The sequence below is a fragment of the Vicugna pacos genome, chromosome 14 (assembly GCF_048564905.1).
Source record: "Vicugna pacos chromosome 14, VicPac4, whole genome shotgun sequence".
NCBI classification, from domain to species: Eukaryota; Metazoa; Chordata; class Mammalia; order Artiodactyla; family Camelidae; genus Vicugna; species Vicugna pacos.
The window spans coordinates 73,473,239-73,493,787 of NC_133000.1; the positions used below are offsets into that span (position 1 = coordinate 73,473,239).

A 20,549-nucleotide genomic window follows, 5' to 3' on the forward strand; every position below is an offset into this window, starting at 1 on the left:
CCCCGCCCCGCCCCATGCCAGCCTCGGTGTCGCTTCTGGGTGACTAGACCTCTGACCTCTGACCTGCTGTGTGTCATGGCACACCTGAGATGACCTAACTTCTGACCTGGTGTGATGGTTCTGAGTGGCTCTCGGGGGGGTGGTCAGCAAGGAGGAGCGTCTGCCCCGGGGTCTCACGTGGTGGAGACGCCCACACTCCCAGGGTCCCGCGGCTGTGGGGTGCTGCCCGGCGCCTGCCCCAGGCTGTGTCCCCGGTGCTTGTCTGGGGTCAGGACACCGGGCCTCGAGCTACGGTTTGGGTGAAAATAGGCGAGTCAGAGCAGGTTTGTCTCTGGACAGATTGTCCTCATCTCAGTGTTTTCCAAGGAAGTCAGCGTTGCAGACTTCATGCTCCTGGAGGCTGGCGGGAGGTTGGAAGGGAGGCCGCCTCTGGGCTCGGGTCTGTCCGCGCTGGCGACACCCTTGCGCCCGGGAACCACGTGTTCTCAAGTGACAGCCGCTCTGCTTTGTCCTGTGGTTTCCCTGACTTGCCATTGAAAGTTTTAAAGAAAGAGCCGTTTGATTTTTCGGTTCTTTCTCCTTATCAGGAAAGACATGACTGTTTTTTGTAGAGTAAGGGTGAGTTTAATTTAATAAACTTGATTTTTACAGTTTAGGAATTGCACTTTTTAAAGCAAGCCTCCAGAATGCCCACAACCCCACGTTTCACGTCAGCGCATCCCTAGTCTGCATAGTAACAGACGGGAAAACCAGTTACAGCAAGAAGAGTGGTGTGCAGGTGGACAAGTCCTCTCGGGGTCTTGGTGGTCAGACGGCTGCTGCCTTAAGGTCACCATGTCGGCCCCACGTTTTTATCAGCTCTGCAAATCCTCTCTAAAAAGGAGTAGAGACCTAGTCTGATTCTAATGCCGAGAGCGCGGTGCACAGGCCGGTCTGCTCCCCGCGCCGGCTCCAGCCAGGTGGGCACGATGGGAGCCGGTGGCCAGGAGGTGGTGGTCTGCGAGTGCCCCTGCGGGCCGGGCCAGCCTCCTGCTCGTCACTTCTGGATTCTAAGCTTGAACTCCACCTTCCCTTCGTAGGGGTCGTGGGGGTTGTCGAAGGTCACGTGCTCCGCCAGGACCTTGCATGCGATGACAACGTCCCTGTTCCTGGGGACGTTAAGAAGCTTGGCGGCGACCAAAGGGTTGCTGTAGTGGGGCTGAAACGGAGACGGTCGGTCAGGACCCTGGTGGGCGTGGGCGGGGCGCTCTGACCCTAGAGCTGCGGGCACCTCCCAGCTCACTGGCCTCACCGTGGGCCCCGGAGGCCCTGGGACAAAATGACTCCCTGCCTAGAAACGGGGAGAGCTGCCTCGAGGGGACAGACCAATGGCGGATTCACCTCCAAATTATATTAGGTGAAAGTTACTATTAAGAAAACCAGAGGGCAAAGCAAGAGATCTGGAGAAAATGACTTGAAAGAGGCAGTTGTCTGAAAGGGGTTGGGAGGCCCTTGATAAGTAACAGACCAGATTTGGTATTTATTCTGCACAAGAACGATGTATTTTCAGATACCCTCGAGAGTGTGTGTTTGGAAGCACCTGGAGAGCGAGGTCAGGGGCTGGGCTATGCCTTGCCTCGTTCTTACAGGCGGCGGCGCGGTTGTGGCTCTCGCCTGTGCTCACTGCTGGGTTTGAGGTGGCTCCGGAGCCACTGCTGGGGAGGGGCGCACCCACCTGGGCCTTCTTCCCGTAGTAGGGGAAGTAGTGGAGGCTGAAGGTGCCGTTGGGCGGGTAGTACGCCACCTGCAGAGGCGCGTCCTGGCGCGGGTGCTGGTCCTGGGGGCGGAGAGGCGCGGCCTGAGCAAGGAGGGGCCTGCACGTCCGCGCAGGCGTGTGCACCCGCGCGTCTCTGTGTGTGTTGCTGTGTGTGAGCACCCGCGTGTGTGTGCTGGGCAGGTGGCCATCTTGTGCAGCTGCCGTGAGCGAGAGCTACTCTTCACTAAGGCCGTGACTTGTTAGTCTGTAAGGCCTGGTGACTTATCGAGCTTGTATTTTTTTCCACTTTAAGTCGTCTTGGGATAAAAAGGGTGACAGAGCTGAGAACGTTGGGATGGGAGCTGGGAGGCTGGCCGGCTGATTAGCCGTGGCCGGAGACGGACCCGCCTGCTGCCGTGGGGTTTGCTTCCCTTCGCTGAGTCGGCGGGCCGCCTGCCGGCTGGACGGCTGGAGCTCATCCAAGAACGGGGAATGAGACCTTGGTGTCTGTTACAATCTCAAGTCGGCCTATGCGTGTGGTCGAGAAAAGTGGAAGAGGAAAACCGAATAGAGGAACCTGCGCCTGGGTAGGCTGCAGGCTTCAGGGCTGGTGATGCCCGGGGGGCGTCCATGCTGGCAGCCAGGAGCCTTGGCTGAGGGCATAATTGTGAAACGCACTTGAGAGAACATGCAGTGAAGACAAATTTAGTTTTCCATGTTGTACTTAAAAACCGGTTTTGAGAAGAGCTGGAGTGAATTAATGCCAGCTCTCGGCAGCCCACGCACACACTGCCCAGCAAGGGCAGCGTGGGTCATCGGGCGTGCTTTTTTGAGTGTGTGAATAAGGACAGAGGAGTGCGGTGGAAGTGCGCTGGTTTTTCTAAGTTGCCACCAGCATCCTGAAGCGTGTTAGTGATTTGCTGCTCCCGAAGCTGTTTGAGCAGCAACGTCAAGCGCTTCCCTCACTGGGTCCTTCTCCCCGCGGTAAAGCCACTCCGGGACGGCTCGCACACCCGAGCTCTCAGCCTGACGGGTCGGGGGCTCTCCCGCGGGCTTCCCGGCCCGTCACACTCACCAGGAATGCGCAGTCCACCCTGGGGGCCGTGCTGTTGCCTGGGAGGAACTTGACGATCTGGAAGGGAAAGCTTGGCCGTGGCCTCTGCGCCCGCCTGTGGGTGTGAGGACGGGGTGCAGAGGAGGGTCTGGGGCAGGTTTCTGTCCTAAGGACCCTGTGGGTGTTACTCCTACTTCAAAGCCAGGAGCCCCCCCCACCCCCCGCCAACCAGGGCAGCAGCAGAGCTGGATGGGAGGGTCCAAGCCATGATCGGGAGGGTCCATGCAGATTCCTGGGGCCGCGTGTGCCTCTCCTAATTCACGCAGGTCTCAGCCTCCTGAAGTCACAGCCTCCATGCTCCTGCTCGTGCCCAGAGCCCAGGACAGCACCTGCCTCGCCGTGTGCCCCGTCCTCCACCTATGATCACTCTGCGGCCAGACCCCAGCTCCCCCCGGAGCACGTTTGCACTGCACCCATGTGTGGCCCCCACCCCGGCCTCTTAGGAAGGAAAATTAACAATACTGCTCAGATGCCGGCCTGGAGCTGGGTCATCTCCCATCCCCCACCAGACCCCACCCTCCTCAGGTCCCCACAGAGATGTCACCTCTCCCTGTCCCCTGGTCCCTGTGTCCACATGGACGTGCCGCTGTGGTCCACTGTGCTCTGATGGTCAGCCTTTCTCAGCGCCCAGCGCTGGGCTGGTCCCCAGGTCCCAGGTGCCTCCCAGGGCCTGCACAAGGCCCGGCTTCTCTTCAGCCATTGTGCACACGATGGCGGTTTCAATGTGGGAGGGGTGAGGGGAGAGGGGACGGGGCAGCGGTAGCCTCGGTCCCAGCCCACCTCCTGGCCCCTCCTCTCCACGGCCACCTCCACCCCCTGACACTCACCCTGTTCATCTTAATAATAAAGCACGGCTTTCCTTCTGCAAAACCGAAGGTGGGGTCCGCCGAGCCGGAGCAGTTCTGCAGCATGTCAGCTGTGAACTTGCAGGAGAACTTGGTGTGGTTCGGGGCCAGGAAGCGCTCCTGGAAGAAGTATTTCTCCGAAGTGCAGTCGATGTTGCCGTCCTGTGACGCCGGCGAGTAGCCTGCAGGACAGACTCACCTGCGGGCATGGCCTCTGCTGCAGCTGCCCTGGGGGTGTCTCAGAGAAGGAGGCAGGACTGCAGTGCATTTTACACGTTACCTGCCAGGAAGCGGTGGAGGGTGCGCGTCAGCTCCGTCCAGGTCCTGTTGTCAGACACATTGTAGGAGATGTCCAGGCCTTTATCCCCATAGACGTCCGGCCGCAACGTCACCCCTGGGGGGAGAGCATGGCATCTCGTATCTGGCCGCATCCAGGCCTTTGGCTGTGGGGTTGGCCAGCACCCCGCTCCCCTCCCGCCTCCCGCTCCAGCCTGCTCCCTGGCCTCATCTCCTCCTGGAACGTGGGTGCCAGTGGTGGCCGCAGCCCCACGGTGCTCTGGCCTCTCCTGCCCGCCTGGGTGGTGGACAGACTCTGAGGTGGTGCGTTCTCAAGTCTGTCGTCTGTTACGTTCTGCTCTGAAGGTACATTGAAATCCTCCACATTGGCTGGTTCTAAAAGTTGACACCCAGTAGCGTGTTCTGGGGTCACGATGACTTGCAGAAGGTCCTTGGGGGTGGCTGGACCCCTTGCCCCTTCCTGGCCACAGCCCCCTGCCGCCGTCACCTGACCCTGGTGTCTTCCTCAGAGTTAGGGATGCTGGTACAAACACTGAGCAGCTGTGCTGGAAAAAACTTTTCTTCCTTCATTCCTCCTCCTCCCTCCCTCACTTTTTGTTTGTTTTTTGCGGTCACCCTGGGTTGACCATGTCTGGGTCCAAACCCCTTCCCAGGACTTGGAAGTGCCGCCTCCCTGTCTGAGCCCTGGCGTGTCCCTGTCACCAACGAACTTCTCTCGTTTGGTGCTGACTCGGCCCTTCCCCACACAGGAGGGCAGCCCCTGTGCTCACAGGACACTGTTCTGGATTTAATCTGCTGTCGAGGGAGCGAGATGCTCCCACGGAAGTGGAGCTCGGTAAAGCTGGCCCCCTCACTGTCCCCCACTAGACTCCCGGCAACTGTGCCTGGGGTGTCCTCCCCGAGACGACAGTCCTCCCGGGCTTTTACAGCCTCCCCATCAGAGGTCTCTGTGCTTAGCAGCGTGTAAAGTCACCGTGTCGAGACCGTATCTGGCACAGACACCTGTTTTAATAACTGGAACCAAAGCCAAGGCCAGACTATGATCTGGGTCACCTTCCCCAAACGAAGCTGAGGTTGTCCACGCCCAGGTGCACCCCTCAAAGCCCTGGCGCCACTGGAGAGGGGCAGGGGGCCCCTGGGCGGCCTCTCTGGGCCCTGAGGCAGGGTCCTGAGCCGCACCGTACCTGGCGACTTGAGCTGATCCTGGTAGTCCGGTGTGTACGGGTCGATGGTGCACATGAGCACGTAGAGGCACAGGGCAAAGAGCCCGGTCATCACCACGTAGAAGGCCACGTAGTACAGGCTGATCCACACTGCGGGAGAGGCAGGGCAGACCCGGCTCACTGTGCGTCTTGGGAGGACACGCAGGAAGCCCACAGAGCCACGCCGTCAAGCGAGCGGCTCCCCGGTGCCGAGTGTGCCCACACACAGGCCGTGCAACCACCCCCGTCTAGTTCCAGCATGTTCTCCTGGCCCTGACAGGAGCCCTGGGCTCTTGGCTGAAAAGTCTTAAAAATTAGAGTTTTAGGAACAAGCTTTGAAGGCGCTGTTCTCAGATCTGAGGCTGAAGCTTTGGGGCCCGTCCTCAGCAGTACCTCCCGCAGGGCCAGGGGTTGGGGATGCTAGAGCTGCGATGGGGCCATCTGCTGAGGGAGGTGGCAGGGCCTGGGCCTGGGCCCCGGGAACCAGCGCCGCCAGCCACGTGCTGCTGGCGGGGGGCCCTCTGTCCTGTCCTCAGCACCCCTGCCCTGTCCCCGCCGGCACGGACCCCACCGGGACAGCGTCCGGCCCAGCATCTGGCCCGTGTCCGGGTTCCAGCAGTAGCGCTGGAACTCCTCCATCCGCTGGCTGCACGACTTCTTCTCCTGCAGTGCTGCCATCGGCCCTGCTTCTGGAAGCCCTCCTCCAGGAGGAGAAAGTCCGGGGTTTTATAGTCTCCTCGTCAGAGGTCAGCGGCACGGTGGAGCCGGTCCCAGGGGAGCCTGGCAGGCGTTATCACGCCGCCGCTATCGGGCAGCCCTGGCAGGTCCTCCCGCTGTCAGGTGCCTCCACCCTCTCCCTGGGCAAGTCAGGGCCCCGCTGCTGGCCCCCAGCCCCGGACGCCCTTGGCCCTGACTTGGTCTGTTCTGATAGCAGCGAAGGAGAAATTCTTCCTTGCGCGCAGGTGCCCTGCTCTTCCCGCTCTCGCTCCTTTGGGAGGGTGTGAAGGGCAGGCAGCAGGAGGGCGGGCCGGACCCCGACTCTCACCTGTCACTGACCTGCTTCCGGCTCTGAGACGAGGGGCAGCAGGTGACCGAGGTGGCGGCCCCACGGGGGTCTCCCACCACTGCCTTCCTGCTGCGCCCCTCCCTGAGCGCACACCTGGCAGTGCCCAGGCAGGGCCCTTGTCTCTGAGAGCCGTTGCTGGGGGCAGGGGGCTAGGCTCTTCAAGACTTTTTCGTGTGTCTCTGAGGAATGCACAGCCGTGCAGCCCAGAGACGGAACGCACCCCACTCCCTGAGCGTGATTTTGAAACGCAGATTGTGTGCCAAGGGGACCCCACGGTCCTGGAGCTCTCGGGGGCTGTGTGGTGGCTGCGGGGCCACAGCAGGTTCTGGGCTGGGGACACTCGGCCCTGCAGCATACTGGGTCCCCGGGGCGCCCATCCCAGCCCCGAGTTTCTGGGTGAGCTAGCCTGCGTGGGGCCTGAACCCGCAGGCCGTCTCGAGATGCAGCCAGAACCAGGAGGCCTTGGCGGTTTGCCCAGTGGGGGCCGTGACAACCGCTCCCTGGGGCATCCGACTGCGGCCAGGTAGAAAGGGCAGCCTGGCAAAGACGCTGCGCGGCAGAGGCCTCTCCACTGACGCAGAGCTCACAACCTCTGGCCTTGTGAGGCGGTTCCCTCACTGCCACTCCCAGGCCTTCCCGCTGAGGGACCTGTGCAGCCAAATTTGAGGTTCCTTTGGGACCAAGAAAACCCCTCAAGCCGTCATGCTCATTTTCTTCAGGATGATTTAGTTTGTCAGCAAATTGAACAGCCCAGAATTCAGATGCAATTGCACCATTTTAGCTTGAACTCATAATTGCTTAATGGACCAATCCTCTGCATGTTCCTTAACTGTTCCCATTCACAACTTTGGGATTTTAGGGCCGTAAAAACAGGGAATGCTGCACTGGGCTGCAGTCTAATCGCCCACAGCCTGCGAGCCTGGGACCCAGAGTGCCCAGGCCTGAAGCCACAGGGCAGCAGCTGGTGTCCCCGGAAGAAACGCCGCCCTGGTCTGGAGAGGACAGAGATGCTCTGGGAGTGAGCAAAGGGTGAGTTCTTTCTGGAAGTCTTTGAAATCTTCCACACTCAGTCTCTGAATTCCCAACAGGGAAAGTGTGTGCACTGCACACTCGTTATCAAAATGACCTTCTCCAGACACGCGCTGGGGGGAGGGGACGCAGGAGAGGGCATGGGGAAGGGCAGCTGTGCCCTGGGTGTGCCTCAGCTGTGTCTCAGGTGTGTCCCTAGCGTCCCCCACATGTGCCCCAGGTGTGCCCCAGGTGTCCCCCAGGGTGTCCCTGGCCTCTTCACCCCCCTCGCTCTCTGTGGGGCCTCAGCCCTGGGTGCAGCTGGGGGCCTCCTGCTCCTCACCCTGCCTTCACTGGCTTCTCAGTGTCTCTGCTTTGCCAGCACTCCCCAGGGGAGTGGGGGCTGATCCCTCACCCAGCGCCGGGGCTACCTGAGGCCGTTGGTCATGGTGACACAGCTGCTCTCAGTGTCAGCGCGGGGTGGAGTTTGGTCCTGGCAGGCTGACCGGCCCCCTGGCCGGTGGTCACTCCTCAACTCCTAGCATAGCTGATTTTCTTCCCACTTGCTGTTTCTCTAGGGACAAAAGTGAAGCCTCGTGGGGAAACACAGCTGTCTTCGTGAATTCACATCCCCGGCCCCTCCCTTCACTTGGGCCTCGTGTCCCCACGGGGAAGCCGGCGGACGGTCCGGCCCTTCGACTTGGGTCCGAGGGCAGACAGGCGGCTCTGGGCTCCCGCGTGGTGTGGCTGTCGGGGGTGTGTCCTTCCCTGCGAGAAGGAGGGGAGGAGCCAGACAGGGCGGCTGCTCTAATCCATCTGGAGCAGCTTAGGGATTGTCTTTTTCTGGCACCTGCTGCGCCCTGAGCGTCCTCCACTCCGGCCGGGCGGGCTTAGCCTGAGCTGCGTCTGCCGGGCTCCCGGGGCCGCAGCCGGGCCGACTTCCCATCCCCAGAGGGCAGGCGCGGGCCACAGACCAAGGGCAGCGGGTCAGGCCAGCTCGGGACGCGGTGCCTGACGCGACGGGAGGGAGTGGGCCCCAGGATGGATTTCGGGGCCCTGGAGACAGTGGTGGCCAACTCCGCCTTCATTGCTGCCCGGGGCAGCATCGACGGGAGCGGCGGCCCGTCCTCCCGAGACAGGAGGTACCTGGCCAGGCTGAAGCTGCCCCCGCTCTCCAAGTGCGAGGGGCTCCGGGAGAGCCTGGACCTGGACTTCCGCAGTGTGTGCTCCGAGCAGCCCATCGGCAAGCGGCTCTTCCAGCAGTTCCTGAGGGTGGACGAGAGGCACGTGCCGGCCCTGAGGCTCTGGAAGGATGTCGAGGACTACGACTTGGCCGACGACGACCTCCGGCCGCAGAAGGCCCAGGCCATCCGGGCCGAGTACCTGGACCCCCAGGCCAAGCTCTTCTGCAGCTTCCTGGACGAGGGGACGGTGGTGCGGGCCAGGGAGGGGCCGGTGGCCGGCGAGGACGGGCCCTTCCAGCCCCTCCTGCAGGCCACCCTGGAGCACCTGAGCCAGACCCCCTTCCAGGAGTTCCTGGGCAGCCTGCACTTCCTGCGGTTCCTGCAGTGGAAGTGGCTGGAGGCCCAGCCCATGGGGGAGGACTGGTTCCTGGACTTCAGGGTTCTGGGGCGTGGCGGCTTTGGGGAGGTGTCGGCCTGCCAGATGAAGGCCACTGGCAAGATGTACGCATGTAAAAAGCTGAACAAGAAGCGGCTGAAGAAAAGGAAGGGGTACCAGGTGGGCAGCTGTGGCAGGCAGGTGGGCAGGTGGGCAGGTGGGCAGGTGGGCGGGCCCACCCTGCGGGGCACCTGCTTCAGCCCTGGGTGGCATGTCCATCCTGTGCACCTTGTCCGTCCGAGTCAGCCTGTCTGCACAGCTGCCGAGCCCGGGCTGGAGGGGGCTGTGGGCCGTGTGTGGCCTCCTGCACTGGGACTCAGCTCGTCCGGCTGGGCTCGGCACTGGCCCCTCCTACACGGTCTCCTCCCCACTCTGGCTTTCTGGAATCTTCCCTGGCTAGTGCCGAGGAGGCGGCACGGGGAGCTGGTGCAGGAGGCTCCGTGGTGCTGGGCCGGGAGTGGATGGAGGCAGGTGCTCTGAGGGGGTCTGCCCTCCGATCGGCGTCAGGCTCCACTTGGGAGGGTCCGTGGAGGCGGCTTAGCATCTCAGGAGCCATCTCCCGGCGGGCATCTCGTCCCGCAGGCCCTCGTCCCGTTCCCTCTGCACGGAGCAGACCGTGCTGCGGGCAGACAGCGGGCACCGCGGGGCCTCCCGTTGCACGATGCTCTGCCCTTGCGCCTGCGTGGCGTCCACCATAAACTTCAGTCCACAGTTAGAATACAACAGCTGCTCTGTCCTGAGTTCAGGACCCTTACAGAGCTTTCACGAAGTAAAATCCACCTGAAACTCCCCACATGGCGGTAGGAAGGGCTCCTCCCGCACGGAGGGTCCCTCCCTCAGAAGGACGCTTTCTCCTAACCCAGCCCATCTCGAACAGACTCATTAAATGGACTTCAGGGGCTTTACAATGCATGTGGACCATGAACAGGGATGTGGAGCGGCTTGGGGGGCCCTGGCTGGTGGACTCTGGCTGACCTTTGTGTCCAGAGGCCTGGTGGGGAGGGCAGGCTGGGATCGCAGCAGGAAGGGCTGGAGGGGGGGTCAGCCCCCGACAGGCTGCCAGGGGACCTGCTGGGACCCTCACCTGCACTCGTAAGACCGGGTGGCGGGAGCCCCCTTGCTGGAGGCTCTGGGAAGCCTGAAGCCCTGGGATGTGACGGGTTTGCTGGTGATCTTGCTGGCGTGGAGCGGGGCGTGTGAAGTGTGTCTCTGAGTTACGTGCAGTTGCTTCGTGCCACCGCTTCCAGCATCTGTCCGCAGCTCTGATGCTCTTTGTGACGTTTTCTGGCTTGTGGAACTCGGCCGTTTTGGCGGCATCACGTTCGTAAGTCTGGGTGCTTACCCTGATTTTCAGGGCGCGATGGTGGAGAAGAAGATTCTCGCCAAAGTCCACAGCAGGTTCATAGTGTCTCTGGCCTATGCCTTCGAAACCAAGACCGACCTCTGTCTGGTGATGACCATCATGAATGGAGGTGACATAAGGTAAAAGGTTCTCTCTCCAACATGGGAGCCGGGATGGGAGGCCGGGGCCGAGTGTGGAGCGCGGGTCCCTGAGCCCAGGGGGCTGCCTCCCACGCGCCGAGGGCCCGGGGGCCACGAGGGAAAGCCCTGCCCCCATCCAAGTCCGTCTCTGGCTCCTGTTTGCTGGTTCTCAAATGGTGTGTCCTCAGTCCCAGCAAAGTGCAGGTCCCCGGGGGGACTGTCGTTGGCCGGTCCTGTGGGTGAGGGGCTCGGGGGATGGCAGGGGACTGGGTGGGCAGCAGGGTCTGTGGCTGTGGGTCAGGTGCTGGTCAGTGGATGGATGAATAAAGGGATCGAGGGCCTTGCTCTCTGAGGGGGAACCAACGTGGAGAAGCTTCATCAATGCCACGCTCTGGATGACTGCAGAGCTGGGGCACCATGTGGCCGACTTCGGGAGCTGTGGCCTGGCGGTCACCTGGTCACAGGCAGGGGCAGCCAGAGGGCCTTGTTGCTGGGCGGGGCCTGTGTTTGCCAGAGACCTGAGGGCCCTGGGCTCCTGGGGGAAGTCGGGTCACTTGCTCTCCGAAGGGAGGCCCACCTGTGAGCTGGGCAACCTGGCCTTACAGCGTGCTGGTTTACAAAGTGGGGGTGGAGACGAAATCCCGGTGCTCAAAGGTTGCTGTGGAGACTAAGTCCACACTCTGGGACACTAGGAAGACTGCCACACGTCCCTTTCACAAGAGGGGCCACGCTGCGCCCCTGTCCTCCCGTCTGCGCTCACCGGCGCCGAGACCCTGCCAGGTAAGCTTGTCAGCTCCCTTTTCCCGATAAGGGTCTGAGGCCTGATTGCACAACCCACGCAAGTTCTGGAAGAGAAGCCAGGGGTCCGGGAAGGGCAAACAGCCTGACTCAAAGCGCAGAAGTGGTAGTGACGCTCACCGCCCTACCTTTGACCACGCTGCAGTATGCGATGCAGCACGGTACCAGGAGTGTGGGGTACATCACACCGCCCCACGCTGACCACGTCAGGCTGTCGAGGACGCACCTGCTCTGTGCTGCGCTGTGCTGGAGCCCTACGCTGCGTTATACTGCACTGTAGTGTGTTATACTGCACTACATGGTAGCGTGCTGTAGACTGCCGTGCACTATAGGCTGCGGTGCGCTACAGGCTGCAGTGCACTCTCCCGCTCTCGCTGCACCACACCACGGCACTGCTATCTCATACCACTCTGCGTTTTGCTCTATGTGCTGCATTGCACTGAACCACATTGTACTGCGCCATGTGATGCTACATGCTCTGCGCTATACTGCGCTGTGCCACGTACTCCGTCACTGTCCTACACTGCATCAGACTGCACTCTATGCGCTGTGGTGCGGTGCTGTGCTGTTACACTGCGCTGCGCGCTGTGTTGTGCTGTGGTGCAGCATCCTGCACCACGCTGCCGCACACACAGTACACTCCACGACAGCAGACTGCACTGTGCTGTACTGCACTACTCAGGCCACGTGCTGTGCACTGCTCCGCTGTGCCGTGCTGCGCTGTGCCGTGCTGACCGTGTTACACTGTTTTGCACTGTCTGTGCTCACAATACCACACCACACTGCCTGATGCCACACTGTACGTTGCACTGCATTACACCACATTGTATCATGTTCTGCTAGGCTGTACTGCACTAGAGTGTACCCGCCTCACCCCACACCCCACCAAAACATAAGGCCACGTAAGAGCCACTCACGCTGTTGCTCCAGCTGTCTTGTAATCCGGCTGATTCGAGGGTTTCCTTCTCATTTCTTTGTGATTCCGCTTGCCTCTACCCTCCTTGGTTGCTGTCCAGTTTGAATAATTCATTTGTTAGGTTTGCTTCTCTGTGAGATGTGAACGCCACCTGGGGTGGGGCAGGAGGGGCATCCTGCTGCAGGCCCACGAGGGTCTGCGTGTCTGGTGCACGGCCGAGATGCGTCCTGGGCTCTGTGGTGACCACTCACACCTGATGGGCTGCCTTCCTCCCCTCTGCCCACTCCTTCGGCTGGTGACCGTGCAGTGGCTGTGGGGCCCGTTTCCCAGGCTCCATGGGCCGGGGTGGGGGCGATGGGGTGAGGACGGCTACCCTGCGTCTTCCCTATAGCCACTGCGGTGGAGGGGGCTGTAAGGATGCGAACGCGGGCCACGGGGCCTTGGCTGTGCTGCAGGCTCTGCAGGCTGGACCCTGAGGCTAGAATGACAGGCGCTCTGCTGACGGTGCACGGGAGGCTGTGGCCTCCCTGTTCTCCTGAGACTTTACTTTCCATCAAGACCACAGGCACAGGTCTTGCAGTCGTGCCAGAGAGGCACAGGCCTCCTCGTGGTCTGCCCGCAGGTACCACATCTACAATGTGGATGAGGAGAACCCGGGCTTCCCGGAGCCGCGCGCCGTCTTCTACACAGCCCAGATCATCAGTGGCCTGGAGCATCTGCACCGGCACCGCATCGTCTACCGAGACCTCAAGCCCGAGAACGTGCTCCTGGACGATGACGGTGAGGCGGCTCCCCGCTGGGCCTCCCCCTCCCGGCCTCCCCTCCCCCTCCCCCATCCTCCTGTCCAGGTTCACCTCTGTGGCCTGACTGGTCATTGGTAGTGGGCCGACCTTGACAAATGCTCGTTAAGTTTCTAAACGGCACCAGGACTCATCTCAAGTTTGTTTATTGTTCATTCAGCTGTTTTACGACAGAACGGGACTGTGCGCACAGGGAGATTCTGGTTGGATTTGGGGTGCGGTTTGGTGCGTGACTAGGATGTGGACAAGTGTGGCACTATTAGTAAATGGTTGAGTTTCTGGCCAAACCCGCCCTCTGGCGCTCTTTTCCTTCTGCGCTCGGTGAGGAGCTGAGCTGGGGTTCTCTCGGGAAATACCGGACACATAGGTTTCCCTTCAGCCCTTTCTGTCACCAGGTCAGACAGACACGGACGTTCCCACAGGCTGCAGAGCTCAGGAAGGCAGAGATGGGGAGGCTGAGCTGGGGTGGACCTTGCCCGAAATCCAGCTATAGGTCCTTCTGCAGTAGGACTGGGGAGTGGGGCCCGCCCGGGTGTGCGTGTGCAAGCGTGTGTGCCCATGCGTGCACACGTGTGTGCAGAGGCTGGCCTTGGCTCTGGGAACCCCAGGCACCTTTGTTTTGTGGAGCCACATGTGACCTCAGCCCACGCTTGCTTTTCAGGCAATGTCCGAATTTCCGACCTTGGGCTGGCCGTGGAGCTGAAGGACGGGCAGACCAAGACCAAGGGCTACGCAGGGACCCCGGGTACGACCTGAGAGCAAGAGAGGGGACAGTGGTGGGGGTGGGGGCGAGGCCCGGGGTCCTGGGGTCCCGTGGCCGGCACAGTGGGGGCGGGGGTCGTAGGGAAGCTGCTACCCCTCCCCCAAAGGGGGAGCGGGCCAGTGGGAGGGCAGCCACCTCAGGGAGGACCCTCAGACTCGCCCCCAAATCCCCTTGTGCCTCTGACTGAAGGCTCCCCAGCGCCCGGGGCAGGGAGGACCCCGAGGGTCTGCCTGAGTGAGACACCGCAGGGCCAGGGGACAGAGCTCGCCTCCCCAGCCCAGGCTCCACTGGGAAGCCTCCTGTGGGCGAGACTGGGGCCGTGGGGCACCAGCCCCCACCTCATGTGGCCCAGGGTGGACGTGGGCGGGGGGGCTGGTCTTGCAGGGGGCCAGGCTGCCCTTGTCCAGAGCATGTGTGCATGTGTGTGAGTGTGTGCATGTGCAGGAACATGTCTGAGTGTACACGTGTGAGTGTGCCTGTGTGTCCGTGTGTGTGTATGTCTGTGAGCATGTGTCTGACTGTGTGTATGCCTGTGTGTGTGCTCACGTTTGTGTCTGTGTGTGTGACTGAGTGCATGTGCCCCCAGGGCACCCTTACCCCCCCGCGGGGCGCACAGACAGCAGAGCAGAGACTCCGGAGCAGGGAGGCGGTGCTCCTGGCAGGCTCACACTCGCACCGGCGCAGCAGCCCCACGCCCTCCACATTCCTGAGGGTGCTAATTCTTAGTTAATTTCCTTCCTCCCTGTTTGATTCTCAGGGAGAAAGTGGCCTGTGGGCCGGTGGGGTCTGTTTGTCCCAGATGCTCCCAGCCACGTGCCGTGGGGCCTGTGAGGGGTTGCACTGTCGCCACTGTGGGCCTGTCGCCGTGTGTGGCTTTTTAGGGAAAGGTCCTGTCTTGCCTTTTCTGGCTCCTCTCCCAGGTGTGCCGCGGACAGAAACGCCTGTGGGCTCTCGCCTGGGGACTCGGATCTGTAGGTCCCAGAGAGCCCCCAGCAGAACCTGGATGGGAAGCCCCGTGTGGCTGACTCTGCTGTGCGAGGCCCCGCCGGCCGCTAGAGGGCGCCACGACCCTGCCATGCTGCCTGGCGGCTCCGAACGCCAGGAGGGGCCTGCCAAGGGTCTGGCGGGTAGCGGGGCTGGAGCTGGGGTGTGAGTTAGAGGGCCTGGCATCCAGCGAAGCCGGGGAGCCCCCCCACCCTGAGCCCAGGCCCCCCAGAACCGCAGCTCTGCACCAGGTCAGCCGCAATCCACCCAGGTGGGGTGGCACACCCTGCCAGCCCCTCAGGGTGCGAGGAGACGGGGTCCCCCCGGGGAGGGGGGTGGACCTGGAAGGGTAGCACTAAGCTGAGCCGGCGTCCACGCACCCACACACACGCATATTTGCCACGTGAGACCTGAGAGACAGACGTCCTCGGACCGGGCGCAGGGAGCCAACTAGACGTGCCAGGGGGCTGGGGTGTCTCTGTGGTCGGCGGCCCCCTGAGCCCCGTTTTCCTGGAGAAGTTGTGGTGAGTTGACCATGTCTCTCCCCAAGTCAGAGTGGTCAGGACAGTCACGCACTGCCCTGCAAAGGCAGCACACAGAGTTGCGTTCAGGGCCGGGAGGCGTGGTGGCATTTGCCCTCTGCAACCTCTCTGGGAGAATGGCCCTGAGGTCCCAGCAGCCCGGGCCCAGTGGCCCAGCCACCTCCCTCCTGGAAACTTGCCGTGAACGCAGGAGGACCAGGGAGGGCTGCCAATACATGGGCACAGTTAGCTTTGCTTCTGGGGAGAAGTGTCTAACGTCCTCCCAGCAGAGAAGCCGCCCCGGCACCCAGCGCCAGTGCCTGCCCCGGCCCCAGGGCAGCGCACTGCGGCCCCGAGGCTGCCGCTGCCGCCCGCCCTCCCCACTCGCCGGGCTGGCCTCTCCTCGGGCACCTGGGGATGGAAGCTGGAGCTGGCTCTGGGGGTGTCATCCTTCACCCTGTGGAGCCCAGCCCGTGGTGCGGAGCAGACGGGCCATGCAGCACCTGGGCGGCTCTTTGGAGCAAGGAGGCTTCCGTCTCTCCTCCTGTGTCCTTCAGGCAGCAGCCTGAGCACCCGTCTCTGACCCCGCCCCCACCCCCGGGTCCTGCATGAGCCTGAGACGCTGCTCCGCCTGCTGTGGGGGGTCCCATCCGGGCAGCTGTGCTCAAGGGGACGCTCGGCAGTGGCAGCGTCGGCAGATGTCTGGCTGTCACATCTGGGGAGTGCTTCCTTGGGGGTGGGGGGGCTCCGGGCACTGGCAGCCCCACGTGTCTCCGTGCAAGGCCCCCGCTCTGGGAGGTGAGTGCCCTGCCGTGCACTGTGCCCTGAGTCACACCACGCTCCTGTTGCAGGTTTCATGGCCCCGGAGCTCTTGCGGGGAGAGGAGTACGACTTCTCTGTGGATTACTTTGCCCTGGGGGTCACGTTGTACGAGATGATTGCAGCCAGAGGACCCTTCCGAGCCCGCGGAGAGAAGGTAGGAGGTGGACAGCCAGTGTCCCCGCGGCTGTCCTGGCACCAGCTCCATGGGTGTGTGTGAGTCATGGGAGCAGTGTCCCCGCAGTGACCTGCTGACCCTCCTTTTAGGGGAGCATTAAGCTTTCTTATGGTCAGTCCTTCCTGGGCAGAGGAGGGGACATGGTGACGCCATCTCATGACTCCTTGGACACTCAGGACCAGGTCAGGAGGGAGGAACCTGGACACCCCAACCCCGCAGACGGCCCTCTCTGGACACAGCAGGCTCCCTGGGTGTCCTGCAGGGGTGGAGGCTGGGAGCAGCTGCGCCCTGCCTCTCCCAGTCCCCCGTCCCTCCTGCGTGGCAGCCCCACACCCCCTGGGCACTTTGCTCCAGCCCAGCAGAACCCTGAATGCATGATACAGAGGCTCCATCAATGTTCGAAACTAAAGGATCAAACTGGCCTCTTCCTTGGGCCCACTGGGCCCGGTGCCGACTCAGCTCAGAGACCTGTGGGTCGTCTGTGGGGCGTCACAGGGCGTGAGGGGGCCTGGCGTGACCGGCAGTTTAGACGCAGCCCCTCTCTGTCCATACACACAGCCCCACAGCCTGCCTGGGCGTCACACCCGTCACTTCTTCTGCCTGGACCTCCTCGTGTGGCCCTCACCCAACCCCAGTCCCCACCCCTTTCCCTGAGACAGTATGGGAACAAAGTCCCCAGTCTTCAGGAGTGCAACCCCTCTGTGACCAATGCGTAATGTCACTTTGTGTGCCTGCACCTCAGCCTTCAATTCTAGTAACAGTTTTCTCCCCAACCTGCAACAGCTCACAGAGCAAAATAAAGCAAAATGGTATGGGGGCCACGTCAGCCTCAGGCCACATAGAAGCTCCACCTCAGAGCCCTCACTGGGCCCACAGGTCCCTGTTTTCTGTGTGATAATGAGCATGACTACCCTTCCAGGAGCTCAGCCCCAAAGTACATAGAGAACCACCTGTGGTCCCTCCACACGTGGTCCACCCGTGGTTCCCTCTATGTGGTCCCACTGCACGTGGCCCACCCGTGTGTGGTCTATCCATTGTTCACCTGTGCGTGGTCCCACTGTACGTGGTCCATTCATGTGTGGCCTGTCTGTGGTTCCCTCTGTATGTGGTTCCCTCTGTATGTGGCCCCACTGCATGTGGTCCATCGTGCATGGTCCCTCCGTTGGATACACCCTCGACATGGACCAGTCTTGAACCTGTCTCTAATGATGAATGACAGAACCTGGCCCCAGAGAGCACCTCTGGGTGATCCCAGTTCTCTGAGGTTTTAGGGGGAGTGAGCCTGACTGGGTGGGAGCGGAATCGGTCAGCCTTTGGCTGAGGTGGGGTGGAGGCTTCCGGGTAGCTCCCTGGTGGCTGACCTGCTGGAGTGAGTCCTGTGGCTCTGAGTTTTGCTCCGTTGCTCTCTAAGGCAGCAGGGACCCTGTGGGCGTCAGCCGCCAGGCCCCTGTGCCAGCTCGGGCCTGTCAGGTGGCTTCTCCCTCAGGTTCCTCTCTTCCTCGGTCGGGAGGGAAAGGTTATGTGAGTGTAAGTTTCACCTGTGCGATTTCACGCCCAACCGGCGGTTCTGAGCCCTTTAAAGGCCGACATGCAGGGAGGCTGGTGCAGGCTCCCTCCCAAAAGCAGGGCCGGCAGGCGTCAGTGCAGCCGTGTCTGGGGCTGTCGTGGCAGCTCGGGCGATGCCGGTGGGCTGGGCCGGGGTGACACGGCTGACAGACAGTGCGTCCGCGGTGCAGGTGGAGACCAAGGAGCTGAAGCAGAGGATCCTCGAGGAGGCAGTCACTTACCCCGACAAGTTCAGCCAGGCCAGCAGGAGCTTCTGCGAGGCGCTGCTGCAGAAGGACCCCGAGACGCGCCTGGGCTTCAAAGACGGCAGCTGTGACGGGCTCCGTGCCGACCCCCTCTTCAGGGACATCAGCTGGCGGCAGCTGGAGGCCGGTAGGGTCCTGCCTGTGCGCCTCGGGCCTGGTGTGGGTCTGCTAGGTGACCCCCTGTCCCACTGGCATCTGGCAGCTCAGCGCCACCTCCCAGGGCAGGCACCTGGCTGGGGCTCCGCCTGCCACCATCCCTCTGCCCCGAAGCACCACAGCCAGTTCTCCGTTCACCCCGTTGCGCCCCGGGTCTCTTGGGGAACTCGCGGAGGCCAGCAAAGTTCGGATGGGGCGTGTGGGAAACTTGCTGACACGCCTTTGCATCAGAGGCGCTGGGCGCTTCCTTGAAGGAGCCCACGACCCAAGTCCAGGTGGCATGTCTCTAGCCGCCTGCTTGGGAGAAACTCATCCATTCAACCAGCATTTGCTGTCAACTCACATCCAAGATACCTGTGTGTGTGTGCGTGTGTGCGTGTGTGCACGTGTGTCCTCGTGAGAGAAGCGCGTCAACCCTCAGAGCCTGCGGTCTGCGAGCACGTGACCTCACAGCCTAGGGACATGGCAGTGAGCATTCGCTGCCCCAGTAGAAGCTACTTTGGCAGGAAGGGTGAGAGCAGAGGCTGCTCTGGCTGATCTGAAGGTGGGAGAGCTGCCCAGCCCAGCTCAGGACTGGGGAGGTCAGGCAGCTCGAGGAGTCAGAACTGTGGAGCCTGCAGGTTAGGCCCGAGGCCCCTGCAAGTCTCCGGCAGGTGGACCCAGCCCGGGGTCTGTGCCCAGGGGAGGAATGGTGTGAGAGGCACGAGCACTTCTGTTCTGAGTTGGGGCCTGGTGTCCGACCTGCAGATGGGGAGGCCGGCACGGGGGTCTGCAGAGAAGGAGGGTGGGCGCGGCAGTGGGGGAAGGCGGTGCCACCGAGAGCACGCTGACCTTCGTGACGGGGCCCTGGGAGTGCCGGCGAGAGGCAGTGTCGTCCAGACTGGACTTGGGTGTCCAGCTCACTCAGCGCCCTGGGGGGCCCGGGGGGCCCCAATGTCACTCTCCTTGTTACTGCCAGGGCCCCGCTGCCGAGGGCCCCGCCGCCCAGGGCCCCGCTGCCAGGGCCTCGCCGCCAAGGCAGACGTATCTCCCGTCTCCCAACAGGGCTGCTCGTGCCCCCCTTCACCCCGGACTCCAGGACCGTCTACGCAAAGAACATCCAGGATGTGGGGGCCTTTTCCACGGTCAAGGGGGTGGTCTTTGACAAAGCAGACACAGACTTCTTCGAAGAGTTTGCCACTGGCACCTGCTCCATCCCCTGGCAAGAGGAGATGATTGAGACCGGTGTCTTTGGGGAGCTGAATGTGTGGCGCTCTGATGGGCAGATGCCAGATGACATGAAGGGGGTCTCTGTGCAGGCAACCCCCCCGTCCAAGTCGGGAATGTGTCTGGTGTCCTAGATGACCGGGCCTCCGGGAGTCAGCGGAGCTGCCAGCAGTGAACGACCAGCCCCCGCCAGGCCACCTGCATGGCCGTGGCTGAGCTGCTTTCTCCCGGGCACCCGGGCAGGAGGGTGGAGGCTGGTCTGGCCAGATCTACCAGGCTGGGTCAGGAGCCCCAGCCTGTAAGCTGTACCTGGATGGAACCCGCCGACCTCGCAGGGCTCTCCAGGGCCCCCGCAGTGGACGTGCGCGCTGGCGGAGGTTTGGTGTCCTGCCACCGTAACTGCACCTTCCCAGAGCCCTGCCTTCTCTCGGTTGGGTCAGAGGTTGGCAATCCGCGGCCTGTGGCTGGAGAGGCCCAGACCTCGGGCCTGGCTTGTTTCCTCGGCACCCGGATCTTGTCCCCACCCTCCAGCCACCTGGTCACCGCCAGGGCCCAGGCTGGTCACCACCTGAATGTCGCTGTCCGGGGACCAGATGTCCAGGATGAGGGGAGGGTGTTGGGGCCTGAGGGTGAGACTGACTCTGGTGGCCACCCCTCTTGGCTTTTCTTTATCCCAAGAATGTCTCCAGACAATGGCAAAGCTGCCCCCACCCCTTGCCCCAGGCAGACGGGACGGGGCGGGTCACAGCTTTTTTAAGCACCTGCCACCCCCTAGCTCTGCCTCTTGGGCCGCAAGGCCCAACCGTTTCTGTCTGTCCATCCCGATCTTATCTCCCAGGTCTGCTCTGGCCAGTCCTGTGACCTGGGGTTTGCTGACTGAGGCCATTAGTGTCCGCCTCCCCCATCTCCCCAGCAGCGGCAGCCCTAAGCCTCTCTCTGGTCTGACCAGCCCCAGGCACCACCTTTGCGGGGGTTGGTGTTTCCAGCTGCACCTGAGCCTCCCAGTGCCCCCGAGTGTTCACCCAGTTCAACCTGGAGAACATATTTTTGGAGCAGCTGCTTCTGGAGCCCCTAACCCGGCCGAGAAACCCGACACCCCACGGAGGGCTCAGCCTGAGAGCAGACAGGGGAGGAGCTGGGATTTGGGGCCTGGGGACCCACTTCCAGAAGAGGGGTCTCTGACCTTTTCTTAGGGGAGAACTTCTGAGTTCCCTGCCACTCAGGCACA

General features: G+C 62.4%; 2 protein-coding genes across 2 annotated transcripts; one reads left to right on the plus strand and one right to left on the minus strand.

Moving 5' to 3' along the window:
* Positions 1–685: 685 nt before the first annotated feature.
* ATP4B (ATPase H+/K+ transporting subunit beta) lies at positions 686–5,885 on the minus strand. The gene is made up of 7 exons (XM_006218184.3): positions 5,760–5,885; positions 5,176–5,304; positions 3,975–4,088; positions 3,677–3,876; positions 2,811–2,867; positions 1,715–1,816; positions 686–1,198 (listed from the first exon to the last, which is right to left on the minus strand). Exons 1-7 carry the CDS (start codon positions 5,869–5,871, stop codon positions 1,037–1,039), a joined length of 876 nt encoding a protein of 291 aa, XP_006218246.1. The 5' UTR covers positions 5,872–5,885; the 3' UTR covers positions 686–1,036.
* A 2,423-nt stretch (positions 5,886–8,308) lies between these two features.
* Positions 8,309–19,455, plus strand: GRK1 (G protein-coupled receptor kinase 1). Its single transcript, XM_006218185.4, has 7 exons — positions 8,309–9,007; positions 10,242–10,369; positions 12,706–12,863; positions 13,545–13,628; positions 16,003–16,127; positions 17,885–18,086; positions 19,160–19,455. Exons 1-7 carry the CDS (start codon positions 8,309–8,311, stop codon positions 19,453–19,455), a joined length of 1,692 nt encoding a protein of 563 aa, XP_006218247.1.
* Positions 19,456–20,549: the final 1,094 nt, after the last annotated feature.